This window comes from Triticum aestivum, chromosome 5A (genome assembly GCF_018294505.1).
Source record: "Triticum aestivum cultivar Chinese Spring chromosome 5A, IWGSC CS RefSeq v2.1, whole genome shotgun sequence".
Taxonomy (NCBI): domain Eukaryota; kingdom Viridiplantae; phylum Streptophyta; class Magnoliopsida; order Poales; family Poaceae; genus Triticum; species Triticum aestivum.
In genome coordinates this window covers 523,570,043-523,588,688 of record NC_057806.1, presented here as the reverse complement: position 1 = coordinate 523,588,688, position 18,646 = coordinate 523,570,043, and the positions used below count along the sequence as shown (strand labels likewise).

Sequence of the window (18,646 nt, the reverse complement as noted above, 5' to 3'; positions counted from 1 at the left end):
AAATGGTTTGTTCCAGAAGTAGGTTACCACGCATCAGATTATTTGGGGCGACCTCAATGGGCAACCAGAAATATGAGAATGGTCATTAGGCTATTGTTTTTTTTTTTGCGATGGGTCATTAGGCTATTGTAACTACACTAGAGAATATTCCAGGCGTTGCTGTGTGAATTGGTTGCTAAAATTAATATCAAAACCAAATTTTAAAATACATACGACTTAATACATTTAATTATGTATAGTTGGATTTTTTTGAATATATGGAATAGTTAAATGCTAAACATTTTCGCATGCATGATTGAGTGTTGTGGTGGTCTTTTCACATGCATGATTGCATGTTGAGGCAGCCCTTATCCAATTCATAATTATCTTGAGATGACATGCTTACGTATTGAGATAAATAAGTTAATAGGGATGAATCTCTTACGCATATAGGATTATGTCTCATCGTTAATTGAGCATCACTCAATCATTCTAGTTTCAAAATACTAGTGGCAAGATGTGACGCATCACTATTGGTGTTAGGGCATTTTCAAAGGAGACCTCCAAAGCTCTGGTATATGTTGTCTGGACCATTTTTGTTATATTTTGTTATTCAATGAAGACCCTTATCTGTCAGCGGAACGGTCCGGACGTCCGCTTTTTGGTAAATCAAAGACGGGGGGGGGGGGGGGTTGCCGTAGTCCGGACATGCACTTGATCAATACAAAGCCTCTATGTGGTCTTTTTCTCTTTTCTCTCTTCTCACATGCATGGTCACTCTCTTCTCTATCCTCCCAACTGGACACCACACCATAATATTTCACCACATGCATGGTCTTCCCTCTCCTCTCTCTGCTCCCAACCGGATTAATTTGTAATAGCATTGGATGGCCAGCTCCTGCATCATGTCTGCGGAGCACGTATGGACATAAAAATGAACATTTACGGCACTGGAGATGCCCTAAGATATATATCTACTGTATCAGTTACGGTGTCTAGTTTTTTTAATTGCACACTGTGCAAATCCGTAATTATGCAGTGTAGGATTTGCTTTTGCCTTCACGCAAAGAACTGGAGAATTCTAAAGTTAAGCAAATTGTGTGGTTTGATATTACAATGCACTACTTGTTCATATTTCAAACCAGAGTTTTGTTTGCTCTTGATTGAGAATATACTTGAAAAAGAAACATACGATTGTTGTACCATGAAGTTTATGTCCCGGTTTTGGTAACTGGCATGTGAGAGGTCTATTAGTGTTTCTTATCGTAGTTTATTCCTTTTATGCACCCGCTCGGTGTAGCTAGACGTTAATAAAAGCTTTTATTTTCATAAAAACATGACTAATTAATGATGCAAAGTTATAATATAGGTTGATCTAAATAATTTCACAAAAAAAAGGTTTACCTAAATAACAAGCATATATCCGGACATGGATAATCTGCTCCTGAGCTCAAGTACACCAGTATGAACAGTAAATTCAAAAATAGAAAATAAATCAAAAATATGTTTTTTTTGGATGAACATAAAAAATGTAATATCTTGCAAAGTTTCATGAGTGGGCTACCCTGTAGCCTCCGTAAGTATCCCATGAAGACCTACCAATCTACCACTGGTGGAACCCTGGAAACCCATACGTGAACCGCCGGATCTAAAATGTGGGCTCCTGATTGAACCTCATGTCCTTGCATGCAAGCACCCCGGGCCTAGTTATAATTTTGCACAAGGCCTCGGGATTTTTCTGTAAAACACACGAAATGGTGGATGGATGAGCCACCCCTTAGATTACAGATCGACGGCTCACGGTGAAGTTTTCATGTTTCCACGGGATACTTCCTCCATCAAGTTTATGGATGACACGGTTTTGGTACGGGTGAAGCCACCTCATACCCTTACCTGTCTCGTCTGAGCTTACCCATACCCGTCGATGGGTACAATTTTTTCTCATACCCGTTACCCAACAGGGTAGATGGGTACCCACGGGTAAAATTTCCTATGTTTGCAAACCATCAATTTGAATAACTCATAGTCGTAAACAACAACATATAATTATAATCTATAAACAACAACATATTTGATAAACAACATCACTTTTTTGTAAACGACAACACATCAAAACATAATCCCATACTCGTACATTTTTAGTTCACAAATTCATGACAAAGTGAAGAGATAATTTTGAGTTCATATAGATATGATATGAGTACATGGGTATGTGGGTGTGGGTGTGGGTTATTCATCACAAATTCGTTCCCGTACCTATATCCGCTCTACCCGACGGGTTTAATGTTTTCCTATTTATATATTCATGGTTAATTTTTTGTCTCATATCTTTACCCTAATAGGGTTTCAACCTGCAGGGTACGTAGGTTATGGGTAGCATTGCCATCCCTAGATTCAAGTTATAGATACGTGCCATCCTCCTTCGTCTCGTTCTCATCCATTCCGAGCTCCAGCTCTCCAGCTCACTAGCTCTGAACATACTACTGCCTCGCTCCACGCCTACACGGCTGAACCAACACCACAACCCACTCCCGACGCTAGCTGCGAGTGATGGACACCGTTGCCGCCTGGCAGCAGTTTGAGGGGCAAGAGTACATGACGGTGTGGCCGGAGGAGCAGGAGTACCGGACGGTGTGGTCGGAGCCGCCCAAACGGCGGGCCGGGCGGATCAAGTTGCAGGAGACGCGCCACCCGGTGTACCGCGGCGTGCGCCGCCGTGGCAGGGAAGGGCAGTGGGTGTGCGAGCTGCGCGTCCCCGTAAGCCGGGGTTACTCCAGGCTCTGGCTCGGCACCTTCGCCACCGCCGAGATGGCGGCTCGCGCGCACGATTCCGCCGCGCTCGCGCTCTCCGGCCACGATGCCTGCCTCAACTTCGCCGACTCCGCCTGGCGGATGATGCCCGTCCACGCGACCGGGTCGTTCAGGTTCGCTCCCGCGCAAGAGATCAAGGACGCCGTCGCCGTCGCCCTCGAGGCATTCCAGGAGCAGCACCATGCCGACGCGTCCACGACGGAGGCGAGCGCGCCCTCCATCACCTCAAGTGACTTATCGGGGCTGGACGACGAGCTCTTGATTGATGGCATGGACGCGGGGTCGTACTACGCGAGCTTGGCGCAGGGGATGCTCATGGAGCCACCGGCCGCCGGTGCATGGCGGGAGGACCACGAACACGACGACGGCTTCGACACGCCGACGTCGCTGTGGAGCTACTAGTTCGACCGATCAAGCAGTGTAAATTTTTAGACAGTTGTTGTAGCAGTAGCTAGTGTAGCTATGTTCTTCCAGATATGGGAAGAACAGAGAGTAAGCGTCGGGGGCTATGTTTTCCCCAAATGCGAAAGCTCTCGGTTTCTACTTCCAGGAGGCCAAACTTGGGGTTCTTTCTTTATTCAATACTTTCTACTTCAAGCAGTGTAAAATTTTAGACAGTTGTTGTACCAGTAGCTAGTGTAATGAGGAAATGGGCAGATATTTTATTTTATTTTTTGGAGAAGGAAGAAATGAGCAGTTGTAGTGCAATCATTTGCTCCACGGAGACCAACCAAATATCTGGGCAACAGAAACCAAGGTAAGGAAACGACAAATGAAAGGACGTCTCGCCTTGGGTGGTGACACAGCTCGACGCTACTCTGTTTCCGACCGGACGGCCTAACAATCTGATAAAAGTATGGTATACTTGTTATACTAGCACTCTCGTATTTTGCATCATATTTTGGTCATAGTTTCAACTAATAAAATACAATTTATATGTAGCAAAAATCATACCATTGGAAACATTATTCATATGCAAATTCAATAATACTCCCTCCGTCCCAAAATAAGTACTCCCTTCATCTAGATGTATAAGTCATCTTAGCTTGTACATCGCGACCAAGACGGAGTGGAAAATGAGAAAACTTAATTAATTTTTTTTGCTAGTTAATAGCATTGCATGCAATGAATTAACCACTGCATGTCATGTTTGAAAGTCTTAAGTCATTAAAAGCATGCATGACCCACAACTCTTATTGGTTGATATGTCACGAAACAAGAAACAGAGGAGTTAATGTATCGTGCGTAAGTGTTTTGGGATTGTTTGGTTTTCGTAAGATGACTTACGCACCTAGATGGAGGGAGTATCTCATCTTTGTACTAACTTCAGTACAAAGTTGTACTACAGTGACAACATTTATTTTGGGACGGAAGGAGTATAATTTTTTATGACATGATTAACATTTTGCTAGTCAAATTTTGACCCAAATAATGGGGACTAATATAAATATGAGTACACTATTAGGTACAGTTTATTTCCCTCGATTGGTTCTTCGCCATGATGGGAATGGATTGATGTTACCCGTTGGGACATTGGTCCAACCCAAAATTTCAAGGCCATTGGCCCTTTATGGGTCGGCTTGGTATGGAAATTCGTCCACGACATTGGACACCCCTTGAGACACATTAATCCTAAGGGGGTCTCTCCCAATAGCTCCATGATCTTTCGGTCTAGGCCTAAGTGTTTAGGCTTCTAATTAGACAACCTCTTCGGTCTAATTTGTCTAATAGAATTAGACTCCTAATTGGATGAGAAGAGCCGCTAGGCTTTCTTTCTCTCTAGTTTTCTTTGAGTCCTAGACGTCGAAGCTCTGCCGACTACTACTTCGGAATGCTTGGATACCTTGCGGGGGTTGTCTATTTTGCCTTCTTGATTGGTGGATCATCTCATGGCTGGAAGGTGTAACCAAGATGTGGGAATCCTCGCGCTTCACCGACTTCTTCACTGCTTTCTCTACTTTGCTCGTCGGTGAGTTTGGTCGTTACCGCCATCTTCATAGTGTTCTGGGTGTGATCATCTAGCATAACTTTTGTTGCATAGAACATTCCCCTACATGAACTAGCCTGATCATTACGTATTTTGGATCCTCTAAATGATTGGAAGCGTCATGAAATGCACATGTATTTCGTCATCCCACGTATGGCGTCTAAAACCCTGGTTAGGCACAATGCTAGACAAATAGCATGTCAGAGTAATTGAAATGCAGCGACTTACTAGAACATGTTGTACACGCTCTGCGTTGCTCCTCCTTTTGTTGCGATGTTCGATGAAGGTGCTCCCTAGATCATGTACTCGGAAATCTTGTACTTTTCATTGTTGCACCCCTCTTTATGTTGACACAACTAATTTGAGATTTCCTTACATGATAATACATTGCATATCCTTGCACATAATTAAACCACCAATTAGTGATTGCGTGCCTCATATAAACTAGCCATGACTTTGTGTAATGACTTAGACACACTCTTAGGGACCCCAATGAAGTGTCTAGCCTTCCTTTATGATACCTATGACTTTGTGTAATGTATGACTGAAGAAAATATGCTCTAGAGGTAATAATAAAGTTGTTATTTTATACTTCCTTATTCATGATAAAGGTTTATTATTCATGCTAGAATTGTATTGATCAAAAACTTAAATACATGTGTGAATACATAAACAAATACCATGTCCCTAGTGAGCCTCTACTAGACTAGCTCGTTGATGAAAGATGGTTAAGGTTTCCTAACCATAGACATGTGTTGTCATTTGATAACAAGATCACATCATTAGGATAATGATGTGATGGACAATACCCATCCGTTAGCTTAGCACAATGATCGTTCAGTTTTATTGCTATTGCTTTCTTCATGTCAAATACATATTCATTCGACTATGAGATTATGCAACTCCCGGATACCAGAGGAATACCTTGTGTGTTATCAAATGTCACAACATAACTGGGTAATTATAAAGATGCTTTACAGGTTTCTCCGAAGGTGTTTGTTGAGTTGGCATAGATCGAGATTAGGATTTGTCACTCCGAGTATCGGAGAGGTATCTCTGGGCCCTCTCGGCAATACACATCATAAGCTTGCAAGCAAATGACTAAGGAGTTAGTCATGAGGTGATGTATTACGGAATGAGTAAAGAGACTTGCCAGTAACGAGATTGAACTAGGTATGAAGATACCGACGACCGAATCTCGGCCAAGTAACATACCGAAGGACAAAGGGAATTACGTATGTTGTCATCCAAGTTCGACCGAAAAAGATCTTCGTAGAATATGTAGGAACTAATATGGGCATCCAGGTTCCTCTATTGGTTATTGACCGGAGAGGTGCCTCGGTCACGTCTACATAGTTCTCGAACCCGTAGGGTCCGCACGCTTAACGTTCGTTGACGATATAGTATTATATGAGTTATGTGATTTGGTGACCGATTGTTGTTCGGAGTCCCGTATGAGATCACAGACATGACGAGGAGTCTCGAAATGGTCGAGAGGTAAAGATTGATATATAGGACGATGATATTCGGACACCGGAAGTGTTCCTGAGGGTACCGGATACTTATCGGGTCACCGGAAAGGAGTTTCCGGCACCCCCGACAAAGATATGGACCTTATGGGCCAAGTGAGGGAACACACCAACTCTGGTGCGCCCCTAAAGAGGCTAGCCCTATGAGGAGGAGAAGGAAATAGGGGAGGGCAAGGAAAGTGTGGATTAGGATTCCTACTTCCTTCCCCCTCGGTTATATATGGCAGTGGGCACGCGGCTTGGGAGGGACTCCAAGTAGGTTCTTCCTACTCTGGCGCCTCCTATGGCTGCTCCTCCCTTCCTCCCACCTATATATATATGAGGAGGGGGTCACGAAGCACATACCAGACAATTTCCTAGCCATGTGCGGCGCCCCCCCTCCACCGTTTACACCCCTGGTCATATTTTCGTAGTGCTTAGGCGAAGCCCTGCGAGGACCACTACACCATCAGCGTCACCACGCCGTCGTGCTGACGGAACTCATCTACAACCTCGACACCTTGCTAGATCAAGAAGGCGAGGGACGTCACCCAGCTGAATGTGTGCAGAACTCAGAGGTGCCGTACGTTCGGTACTCGATTGGTGGAGCTCGAAGAAAGTTCGACTACATCAACCGCGTTGTGAAACGCTTCCTCTTTTGGTCTACAAGGGTACGTACACACACTCTCCCTCTCGTTGCTATGCATTTCCTAGATAGATCTTGTGTGAGCGTAGGAATTTTTTTGAAATTGCATGCTACATTTCCCAACAATGACGTATAGATCTCTAATTTAGTAGGCAAAAGTGATAATCACTGGCTACACACCTGGATTACAATTCAAAAATCGTAGCAAAGCATGCTTTGAGGCACACAAGAATACAAAAGAGAGACACACTTATAAGATCATAGCTATGATTCGGTCCCAAATTTTGGTTGGTCAAGGTGATAGATCCATTAGAAATATCGTCCTTGCTGCAATTGCCAGCTCCATAAGATGTAAGAGCGACCGTTAGTATATTAGAATTATAGCAAGCAGGTGATGCTAGTTGGGTTTAAAGGCGACAAGTAACTAGGTCGCGTCGGTGTCTGGGCATCGTGGGAGACAATGGGGATCAAATTAGAGTCGTCGAGGGTGTTGCTGCTGCGGTGGTTGTCGGGGTCCGGGAAGGAGATCTAGGGTCGTGAACGAGGGCGTCGGTGAAGTAGCTCTGATATTGAACGATGGTGTCGACGAAGTGGCGTCTGTGGACGAGGGCGTCGGTGAAGCGGCTCTGTTAGGTGGACAATGGTGTCGACGAAGCGGATCCGAGGTCGTGGACGAGGGCGTCGATGAAGCGACTCCGGTAGGGTGGATGATGGTGTTGACAGATCTGCGGTCGTGTACGAGGGCGTCGGTGAAGCAGCACTGATATGGTAGACAATGGGGTCGATGAAGTGGCTCCAGTGCGTTGTAGGAATGGGCCGGGTGCAGATGCGCTGCGGGGGATGAGAGTCCCGGCGAAGCAAATCCCGCGCGGTGGACAAGATCGGTGCTGAATGTGCTGTACAATGGTGGATGATTGGTCAAGGGTTCCCAGGGTAGGGGTGGGAGGCGTAGAAGCGGCCGCTAAAGTAGATCTAGCGAGGTGGACGATGGTTGAATAGGCTATGGTACAGTGGTGGATGGACATTAGAGGGTTTTGAGAGGGATGAGGGGTAGAAGCGCCGATGAACTACAGACGACGTGTAGGAGTCATTTTTGCGGGAAGGGGGGGGGGTTGAGAAAATAAGGATTGTTTGTCATATGATGGGGGAGAACATGAACTTACCAAAGCAGCCCGGCTTTTTTTATGTAATGTGCATTTTTCTTCTCATACCCAAGATAGCAGGGGAATTTTGTGTGCTCCAATCAAAATCGCAAAATATTTCGATGAAGTAGATTTTACAGCCGGTGGGATATTTCGTATCTAATTCAACTTATTTTTATTTTGGACAGTGATGCAACAGGAACACGGTGGCCCGTGACTGTGTGCACGGAGCACACTTCAGCAATAACATACTTATCTAGTTGACCTTAGAAAAAGACAATAACTTGCATGATGCAACGAGAACTTGGTACGATCATACAGGCATATGGCCGATCATATGGTGTAATTGAGACACGTTCATAAACAACACAGTATATGCTATGCCTATGTATTTCTTGTAAAAAAAATATAATGTTCTGCCATCGGTTGTCTATTGTAAACTAAATACATTGACATGTTAGTTTCGAATATATGGTACAATAACAATCGGTAATATCCGTTTAATTGAAATATGAATATTAAAGTCCGCTACTTAAATTATAATCTCATATGATTTCATGCCCTTCATTTTATTTATTACAATTTTTATTTTTTTCAGGAAAACTTTTGATCTATTCATCTTCAATCATGGCAGTACAACGAACATTCAAAATAATAAAAATTACATCCAGATCCGTAAACAATATAACGACGACTACAAGCACTGAAGCGAGCCGAAGGTGCGCCACAGACATCGCCACTCCATCGCCGGAGTGGGGCACAACTTATTGTAGTAAACAGTCGGGAAGTCGTCGTGCTAAGGCCTCATGGGACCAGCGCATCAGAACAGTAACTGCCACAGATAAAGAGTAACGTAGATCGAAAGGATCTAACCCTTTTGAAATTGTTTCGATTGCTTACCACACTAGTTAATGTGTACGTGTAATGCACGTTAGTTTGAAAGTATATTAAGTGTATGTGGATATTAAGTAGGATATTATTTACGTGTTATTATGTGATTAGCATTATATTTGGCATGAAATTAACTGCACGCTAAACATGTTGAGCGCTTGACATTGATGCAGTCTAGATCGTTAGATTGACATGATTTAATGATCGAGATTAATTGGATCTATCCTTTTGCGTCTTTTTATATTGGTATATAGATATAGATGTGTCACGTGGTTCGAAAGAACCCAACTCAAAGACAGACAAACGTTTATTACAGTCTCCATTGAATTTAAATACGAATATTTAGTCGTTAGTTTAAAATTGAACCTCATATAATTGAACAGTCCGCCGAACAAATTTGTCATTTGACGCTGCAGAGTGCAAAACCCCGAGACATCGACCTGGAGCCACGCGTCCAACGGAGAACAGTCCAACGAAGCAGACCACAGGCTGTCCCGCGCCAACGGGCGACGCGTGGTACAAAACTATAAATAAGCACACTCCATGGTCTAGGCACGGTATACTCACAAGCCCAGCAAGGTAGCAGCAATCATACTCCAGCCAGCCAGCCGTACACGTAGCAGGTAGCACCACCACCTTCCTCGCCAGCAATGGACACGGCCCCCGAGCACAACTGCAGCTCGCCGGCTTCCTCGCCGTCCTCGCAGGGGCAGGTGATGCCGACGTCGCCCACGTCGCCGACGCCGAAGCGCCCCGCGGGGCGCACCAAGCTCAAGGAAACACGCCACCCGGTGTACCACGGCGTGCGCCGCCGGGGCCGCAACGGCCGGTGGGTGTGCGAGATGCGGGTGCCCGGGAAGCGCGGCGAGCGGCTCTGGCTCGGCACGCACGTCACCGCCAAGGCGGCCGCGCGCGCGCACGACGCAGCCATGCTCGCGCTGCACGGCCGCTCCGCCGCGCGCCTCAACTTCCCTGACTCCGCGTGTCTTCTCGCCGTGCCCTCCTCTCTCTCTAGCCTGGCAGACGTCAGGCGCGCCGCCATCGGGGCCGTCGTGGACTTCCTGCGCCGGCAGGCCACGATCGCCGGCGCCAGGGCTGCCGAGGTAGTTCCCGTCAACGGGGTCGCCTCCGTAGCGCCCGCGCCGGGCAATGCCAGGTCGTCGGCGACGTCGTCCCAGCAGCCTTGTGCCAATGCTGAGTCCGAGGCGCCTGACACATTGCGCGGCGGCCTGCCGGAGCTCCACACTTCCGGGGAAATGGACGTGAGCACGTACTACGCGGACCTTGCGCAGGGGCTTCTCCTGGAGCCGCCGCCATCGGCGGCCAGCGACTGCAACGACGGCGGAGATGATGCGGTGCTATGGAGCCACTGATACCGGTAACCTTCTCCGGTGGATTTTTTCTGTTTTCTTGTTGAAAAAGCGCTCCGTGGGGCTATCATCACCCATCGCTACATCAGCATAATAAAATCACGGAACATCTGTGCGCATCAAACCGTGCTCACATGACAACATATACTTGACATAGATGGACAAGCAAGCGGTACGGTTCTTCATTCTCCTAAAAAGACGAACTGGCAAAGCGAAAGACATGGATGTTGGTCCGGAAGTAGGTGCCGTGTGATTACCATAACAAGCGACGTCCACCAGAAGATGTGGTCGACACAAGCCCATCCATTCCATAACAGCACAGAATATACACTTCTGCTTTCCCTTTCCATGTTAGTATAAATGAATGTATAACTTTCCAGAGTTCGGTTTCATTTTTGAAATGATCGCTATCGCTTTACGCTAGCTGTTCCCTGTGGCCTCAGTGGGGTGGGTCACGCCTGTGAGCGAAGAAGCAGTTGGGACCTGTGGTACGGTATGTGTCACGCTCTCCCTTGCTCATACTGTACTACTTCCTACTCCATCCGTTTCTAAATATTTGTTTTTTTAAAGATTTTAAATGAACTATCACATAAAGATGTATATAGACATATTTTACAGTGTAGATTCATTTATTTTGCTTCATATGTAGTTATTTGTTGAAATATCTAGAAAGACAAATATTTAAAAACGGAGGGAATAGAGGCCAATGAGTCACAACATTCCAAGATGATGATTTACTAAGATATTTATGTGGCCTCAGTTAGATATTTGTTGTGCATTGGAATGGTTTGTCTTGTGTCAAGTGCAGGTACACGATGTCAGTTTTATTCACCGTGTTTGCTAAATCTCTGATGCGTGAATTTTTTTTTAGGGTTAGTCACTGTCCGCTTTGAGTGAGACTGAAAGGCCGAACGTTGTGAGGAGCCACAGCAACGAGCGTCGGCCATGGCGAGGCCTAGCTGTGAACGAGGAAAAGGCGACATGAGCGAGTATGAAACTTGACGGCATGGGATTAATCTGAGATAACATCACTAAGGCTAACTCAAGGTGATCCCGTAAAATTAGAGGAGCAAAACGACGGAATAAACTTAGTGAAGGATTTTTAGTCCAATAAATTTTGGTGGGACCTAGACGAACTCCTAAATTAAGCGGAGCAAATTGCAAATATTCAAAGTTCAACATAGATTTTGTTTAAACAACCAAAATTCGATACATAATGTGCATAATCATCCGCCGAAACATAGTCTAGTTTTCAAACCTAAACATGAACTTGAACTTAAAACTAAACATGAACTCAAACTAAAACCTTAATCGTCATCCTTATAGAGGGCGAGTCAATCTGCCCGTGAAATCCCAACACTCATGGGGTCCGGCCTTGTGCCGTTGTCGTCGCTATCGGGAAAGATCCTCTGCCATTCTTCAACGTCAAAGTCGCCACCGCCGTCCAGCATGTCGTCCGAGAGGACGATGACCTCTCCGTTGGGCGCGCGTTTCGCCTCCGCGAGGATCTTGCGCTCCGCCTCCACCCGCTCAGGGTACTAACGGTGGAGGTATGCCGTGTACTCCTCGTTGAAGAGCCGGCAGAATGGGGCCGCATCGCCGCAGCAGTGGCGCCTTGAGGACGCGCCCACGCTGCGCTCGTGGTGGCGCGGATCCGCGCTGTGGATGGGCGGCAGGGAACAGTGGCCACGCGCTCCGGCCATTCGGCAGAGGGGATGGCGTGGAACGTTTGGGGGGGAGGGGGGAGGGAGGGGGTCGCCGCAGGCGGGGATGGAGGAGGAGGACATGCAGAGGAGGATGAGATTTTTTACACCACCAGATAAGCGGTGGAGAAAAAATTATCCTTCTTCATGGGTTTTAGGTGTTCGGCTAGGTCCGAGTTAGAGTCGTAAAACCAGATTTTTACTCCTCTATCCAATTATATGGGATCAGCTATGGTTGGCCTAAATTCTCAAACAAAAACAAGACAACATGACCAAATAAAACTGGCGTGGTAGCATAATGTGTAGCTTTTATCACAAGGATGTGTCTACGACTAAACGTTTGAATTTTCGAATGTCATTTTTTACACCTCCTAATGTGACTCATATGCCCATATGTTTGGGAGCTGGTTGAGCGGTTTACAGTGACGGAGCTGGCCAGGATTTGGATACGGTACGGTCCACCAAGTTGATGAAACAAAAATATCTATCACGAAAAAACAAGTATGGTATGGTCCAACAGTGGCGGCGTATTAGTATTAGTTACAGTTTACCTCTACAACCGCCAATAAAAAATATATAATTTCATTGGGAGATAACTTAGCTGCTACTCCTCTTTCAATGCAAATTATCATGCAATGCTGAAGCAAGTTCTGTACCATTTTACTTTGAAGATGTGTCCTGAAAAATTCATAGCCAAAAAATCTCGTTCCTAATCCTTTTGTCCAATCGGCAATTAATGGCAATATCATTAGTTTTTTATGTGTCTTACTGGCAAGAGCTGAAATCTAAGTATAATTTTCGCACATACGAGATGAGAATTAAGAGATATTAGTAGTAGAAATATAACTGGAGTGCTAAGAGCATTTCCAACGCCAACCCGCAAATTTACTCCTGTATCCGTCCGCGGACAAGGGGGGACTAGTTCGCGGACACGAATACGGGAGGCGTTCATCGAATGCTGCCCGTATACATTTCAAACAACTTATCGACAAACCGGACGAAGATCATGCAAACACGAAGGATATCATATAAACCAGAAGAGATTCATGCAAACACGTGGATTTTCATTACATTTCGAACACTTAGAAAAAAAACCTGATCCTAAACCTATCCTACGGCGGCCGGCCATCATCCACTTTCTTTTTGTTCCACCTCGGTGAGCACCTCCTCCATCCTCCGTTTCCATGAGCACCGTTGGTAAGACCCGTGAAGTGAAGGTACGGTCTTCGGCGAGAAAGAGTAGAACGCGGTAGACAGACTAGCCCACATGGGACACAAGGCCCTGCCTCCTCCCATGCCTTACTCATTCTAGGAGGGGTCCACAACCTGTCCGTAGCTGGTGGACGTGAGGTCCACAATGGAGATGGTGGCGCTGGCATTGTCCAACCAGGCCGCCCAATAGTTCGTCTGCTCTGTGGCTGGCTGCAATGGGGAGCGGCCGCTCTACAATGGCATGAATGGGGACAACTGGCGCCGACAGGGAACGCGCGTGGGCGAGGGATGGCGGTTTTGGTTGGCCATGCTGGTCAGAAGCGGGCGTGACTGCTGTCCAGAAGCCCGCAAAGTCCCCACATTTGTCTATGATTTGTGAGAGAAAGTGCATCCAAACCGTCTTACGGACCAACGCAGGAAGCACAATACGTTCGAATCATACGGTCTGGACGATTACATATAATTTAAGAGTCAGCGTAGGAGATGCCCTAACAACTGCAATCTGCGGGATCGATGTCGCGTGGCCGATGCTTCCGCTTGATATAGTCTGAATCTAGTCGCGAGGAAGAAGGGCAGGAGGTAGCAGGCCACAACCGGCAACACAAATCACAGTCATACGCTAATCACGGGAGATCTTCATCAAGCCTGGGACTAGGAGCCAAGGAGGAAGGATCCGGCTTGCCTGCTTCCTCCCCGTGCTCCCATCCATGCTTCCACCTCATCCTACGGCTGTTTTTTTCCTTTTTCCTTTCTAATCTAATCATCTCCCCCCTGATTTCAAGGGGGTGGGGTCGGGCCTTATTTCGTTCCAATCAAATCAAGCCACGTATGCGGGAGCACGGATGGGCGCGCGCGAGGGGAGCAGGCAAGTCTCGTCCGAGGAGGAATGGGCTTTCTCGTGGACCTTCTCTTTTTTCAGATACTCCCACATCTTCACAATGTAGTGCATATTTGGTTTTTTAGAAAGCTAAACATATCTACGTTTGATCACATTTATAGAATAAACTATCAACGTCTATAATATTAACTATTAAAAAAATAAATATACACTTACTGATGAATCTAATAATGCTAGTTTTGGATTTTGAATGTTTATTGTTTCCTACAATCTTGGTCAAACATAGACTTGTTTTACTTTCTAAAACCAAAAAAATGCTAAAGCTTATGTTGTTTCTTGCTTGAACAGTCCGAGGGGGGGGGGGGGATGCCCACGTGAATTTGATCACATTCAAAGAAAATATTGATCAAGTTTATAAGGGAAACCGACTGAAAATCTTTATACCCTTTGAGGAAAACAAATCAAAAACAATACAGCCTGAGGGGCAATACAACCTGCTGAAGTAAGAAAAAAGGAAACACAAAACTCAACCCCCTGCCCCTATAGTTATAGCACACCGCAAAACCTAACTACCACAGAATAGGTGGAAGGGTGTGCAACACAACTTATGACATAACCATGAATAAAGCATAACTAGTATGACAACAAAGGGGCTCTCTCAGAGGTCGCCGAGAGAGAACACCACCACCAATAATGACGAATTTGTTGATAAAGGGTAACACAAGCTTCCAGCAACAATGAGTTGCACCGTTACCCATCCCAAGCCATCCAATGCGCAACATTAGGGGCATTCCCCTGGCGGGGTGAGACTAACAAAGGGGAAGTCACGGGCTCGGCCAGCATGCACAGAGAGAGTGACAATACGTCATTGAGAGGAAGGGTTAGTTGGTAGGAAGAGTGCAGTAATGAGCTAACAGAGGGTGTGTGCGAGAGGAAAAATTTCTCAACCAAGGCGACAGATTTTAAATGGAGGGTCCACACAACCAAAGTTGATGAGAATAAAGGATCCAAACAGAAGCTAGACATAGTGTTGTAAAGCTCAATGACGAGAAAATGAGATCACACTAGTAGAGAAAATGGCTAGTCACAGCTTTAATTGCTGGCACGCCATTTCCCAATCAACGCCATCACTATTTTTTCAAATAGTGGTGGCGTTGACATATTTGGTATGCCAGCTTTATAATGTTAGTGCTATCTGAAAGGATCGAGAAGAGGTGTCTAGAGGGGGGGGGGGGGGGGGTGAATACACTCTTAACAAAGAAAAGTAGCAGTTTTTAATTTCTTCAAGTTAAGGTGGAGTTTTATCACAAGTTTAAACATTCACAATACATTCAAGCAAGCATGACAAGAGTATATGAGCAGCGGAAAGTAAAGCATGCAATTTGCAAGAAAGTAAAGGAATGGGATTGGAGTGTGCAAACGCAATAGGAGACACGGAGATTTTTGGCGTGGTTCCGGTAGGTGGTGCTATCGTACATCCACGTTGATGGAGACTTCAACCCACGAAGGGTAAAGGTTGCGCGAGTCCACGAAGGGCTCCACCCACGAAGGGTCCACGAAGAAGCAATCTTGTCTATCCCACCATGGCCATCGCCCACGAAGGACTTGCCTCACTAGGGTAGATCTTCACGAAGTAGGCGATCTCCTTGCCCGTACAAACTCCTTGGTTCAACTCCACAATCTTGTCGGAGGCTCCCAAGTGACACCTAACCAATCTAGGAGACACCACTCTCCAAAAGGTAATAGACGGTGTGTTGATGATGAACTCCTTGCTCTTGTTCTTCAAATGATAGTCTCCCCAACACTCAACTCTCTCTCACTGATTTGGATTTGGTGGAAAGATGATTTGAGTGGAAAGCAACTTGGAGAAGACTAGAGATCAAGATTCATATGGTTGGAATGGAGTATCTTGGTCTCAACACATGAGTAGGTGGTTCTCTCTCAGAAAATGTATGCTGGAAGTGTAGGCACATTCTGATGGCTCTCTCCACAAATGACGAGTGGGTGGAGGGGTATATATTGCCTCCACACAAAATCTAACCGTTGCACACAAATCACCAAACTCGGTGGGACCGAATAATGAAACTCGATCATACCATTTTAGTTCAAAATGTGAACGTTAGGCTTTTTCGGTGGGACCGATATGATCAACTCGGTGGGACCGATGTGCTAGGGTTAGGGTAAAACCTCATCTCGGTTTGACCGATTACACAAACTCGGTGGGACCGATTTTGGTAATAAGAAAAACAGAGAGTTGGTCAAGAAAACTTGGTGGGACCGATTGCATATCTCGGTGGGACCGAAATTATTGCAGTAGGTAATAGAGAGTTTGCAAGCCCATCTCGGTGAGACCAAGATCCCATCGGTGAGACTGAATCGATTAGGGTTTCTGGCTGTGTCTATGTCAAGTGAACTCGGTGGCGCTGGTTAGATCAAATCGGTGGGGCCGAGTTTGAATTTTGGTTTGGGACATATGTGGATATGATAAAGTGGTTGAGGGCTTTGGAGCATATCACTAAGCACTATGAGCAAGCAAGCCGCACCTCATCCCCTTTTAATAGTATTGGCTTTCCTATGGACTCAATGTGATCTTGGATCACTAAAATGAAAATGTAGATTCTTGAGATTTTGAGCTTGAGCCAATCCTTTGTTCTTAGCATCATGCAGGGGTTCCACACTAGTAGAAAAGGGCCATTTGTCTCGGTTCATAAGGCCCATCTGTCCCGGTTGCGGAACCGAGACTAAAGGGTCGTTACTAATGCCCTTGGCCTTTAGTCCCGGTTCTTATACGAACCGGGGCAGATGGGCCTCCACGTGGCCGCTGTGGCAAGCCCAGGCAGGAGGGCCTTTAGTCCCGGTTGGTGGCACTAACCGGGACCAATAGGCATCCACACGTCAGCTGTTCAGGGGCTAGGGTTTTTGTTTTTTTTCTGAAAGGGGGGGGGGTGGATTTGGGGATTTTGTATGGTTAATTAAGGTGTTTCATATATTGTGTTAGGTAGCTAATTAATTGATGGAGAGAAGTGTCCTCTCTTATCTCTGTGCTTGGTCGACGCTACGTACTATACGTATAGAGAGGCCCTCGACACGCTAGCTAGTAAGAAAATGAAGGAAACCATTAAGTATAGAAGTTCGTCATGCATACCGAGAGAAGTGATCGACCTCTCCTTCTCCGAGAGATTAGTCGAATAACAAGTTTTCGTATTATCTATCCGACGCTACTGGCTACATACATATATAATATGTAAGATCTGTTACAATCCCCTAGCATCTGAAATCAAGTTCCACATGGTATTCTCCGGCTTTATTGATGACGTGGTCAAGAAATAATCCCACTAATTCCTCTTGAATTGCTTTCATGCGATCTTCTAGTAGGAGTTCATTCCGCATCTCCCATGTCTAATTTGAAGAAGGGGGTTAATACATATATCTAAATGAAACTCAACAGAAATGATGGTGTAATAAAATGAAATTGTGAATATTATTGCTTACGGACATCAAATTGTCTTTTAGAGTAGCCCCGCTTATCTTTTCAAGTCATGTTGTAGATGAACTCGCACACGTAGTATCCACAGTAACCATTCCCTTGTTCCCGCCACAAGCACTTTACGAGAAATAGAGGTCAATCAAACTGATAATGAAGCATTATAAATGGCATTGATGAATGTAGCTAGAATCAACGGGATCGAGATGCGCGGAACTAGCTAGCTAGTACTACTTACTTTCGGGTATGTCCATCGCAGCTCCCCCGGCAGTCCCGGAGCTTGTGCGGTGAATACTTTCCAAACCCTGCGAGACAAAGAAAACAATTACTTGATATCAGGAAATGAACAAAAAGTTGTCGATATGGTGCGATAATGATCGATTGAACTTACTTCTCGAGCATTTTAGTCATGTGCGCATAGGTCTTGGGAGATTTTCGTCTCGAGTCTAAGACGGTTACTAGTCCCTGCTCAAGCTTAATCTCCAGGAGAATATAGTGGAAGCTGCGCACGCATGCATAACTCATCAATTACATTACTATAACCTCGCTCGAGTAATAAGGGAAACCGAATATGCACAAGACAGTAACACTCACTCGAAGTTGTAAGGAAAGAGTATTTTATCTTTGTTTTGATTTATTATCAATGATTTGAGCAAGTTGGCCTCAGCATCATCGGCTTTCTTTTCAACCTCAAATTGATCTATGAGATTTGTGTTAACGAACCCAATATCATACATTTCTGATTTTCTGCACTCGACGATCTTCTGTATGCATAATATAGTGAGGATAATCATATATACATGCAATGAAAGAGCTGAGCTATATATAGCGACTTAATGACAGAAGTAGTACTTACCGATAGTAGCAAGTGACCGTTAATTTATGGAGGGCCTTTTGATTGAACCACTGGAAGAACTCCTCAAATGGAACAGTGAACAAATCAATTCCAACGAGGTCGTGCTCCTCTTTAACTCTCAGATACAAAGTATCTGCCCCCTCAGACTCTCTGCAGGTTTTCATGTACCAATCATGGAATCTTCGCATAATCATTGTTAGAGATTTTTCATCTTTGGCA

At 45.4% G+C, this 18,646-nt stretch overlaps 2 protein-coding genes across 2 annotated transcripts; both read left to right on the top strand.

Annotated features, from left to right (window-relative positions):
* Nucleotides 1-2,505: 2,505 nt before the first annotated feature.
* LOC123107471 (dehydration-responsive element-binding protein 1B) lies at nt 2,506-3,368 on the top strand. The gene has a single exon (XM_044529458.1). The coding sequence runs from the start codon at nt 2,530-2,532 to the stop codon at nt 3,190-3,192; it is 663 nt and encodes a 220-aa protein (XP_044385393.1). The 5' UTR covers nt 2,506-2,529; the 3' UTR covers nt 3,193-3,368.
* Nucleotides 3,369-9,614: 6,246 nt separating this feature from the next.
* LOC123107470 (dehydration-responsive element-binding protein 1H) lies at nt 9,615-10,337 on the top strand. Its single transcript, XM_044529457.1, has one exon. It carries the CDS (start codon nt 9,615-9,617, stop codon nt 10,335-10,337), a length of 723 nt encoding a protein of 240 aa, XP_044385392.1.
* The last annotated feature ends 8,309 nt before the right edge of the window (nt 10,338-18,646 follow it).

What these genes read in the sequence shown, in the direction of transcription:
- LOC123107471 (XM_044529458.1), top strand. Translation starts at nt 2,530, where the DNA reads ATGGACACCGTTGCCGCCTGGCAGCAGTTTGAGGGGCAAGAGTACATG.
- LOC123107470 (XM_044529457.1), top strand. Translation starts at nt 9,615, where the DNA reads ATGGACACGGCCCCCGAGCACAACTGCAGCTCGCCGGCTTCCTCGCCG.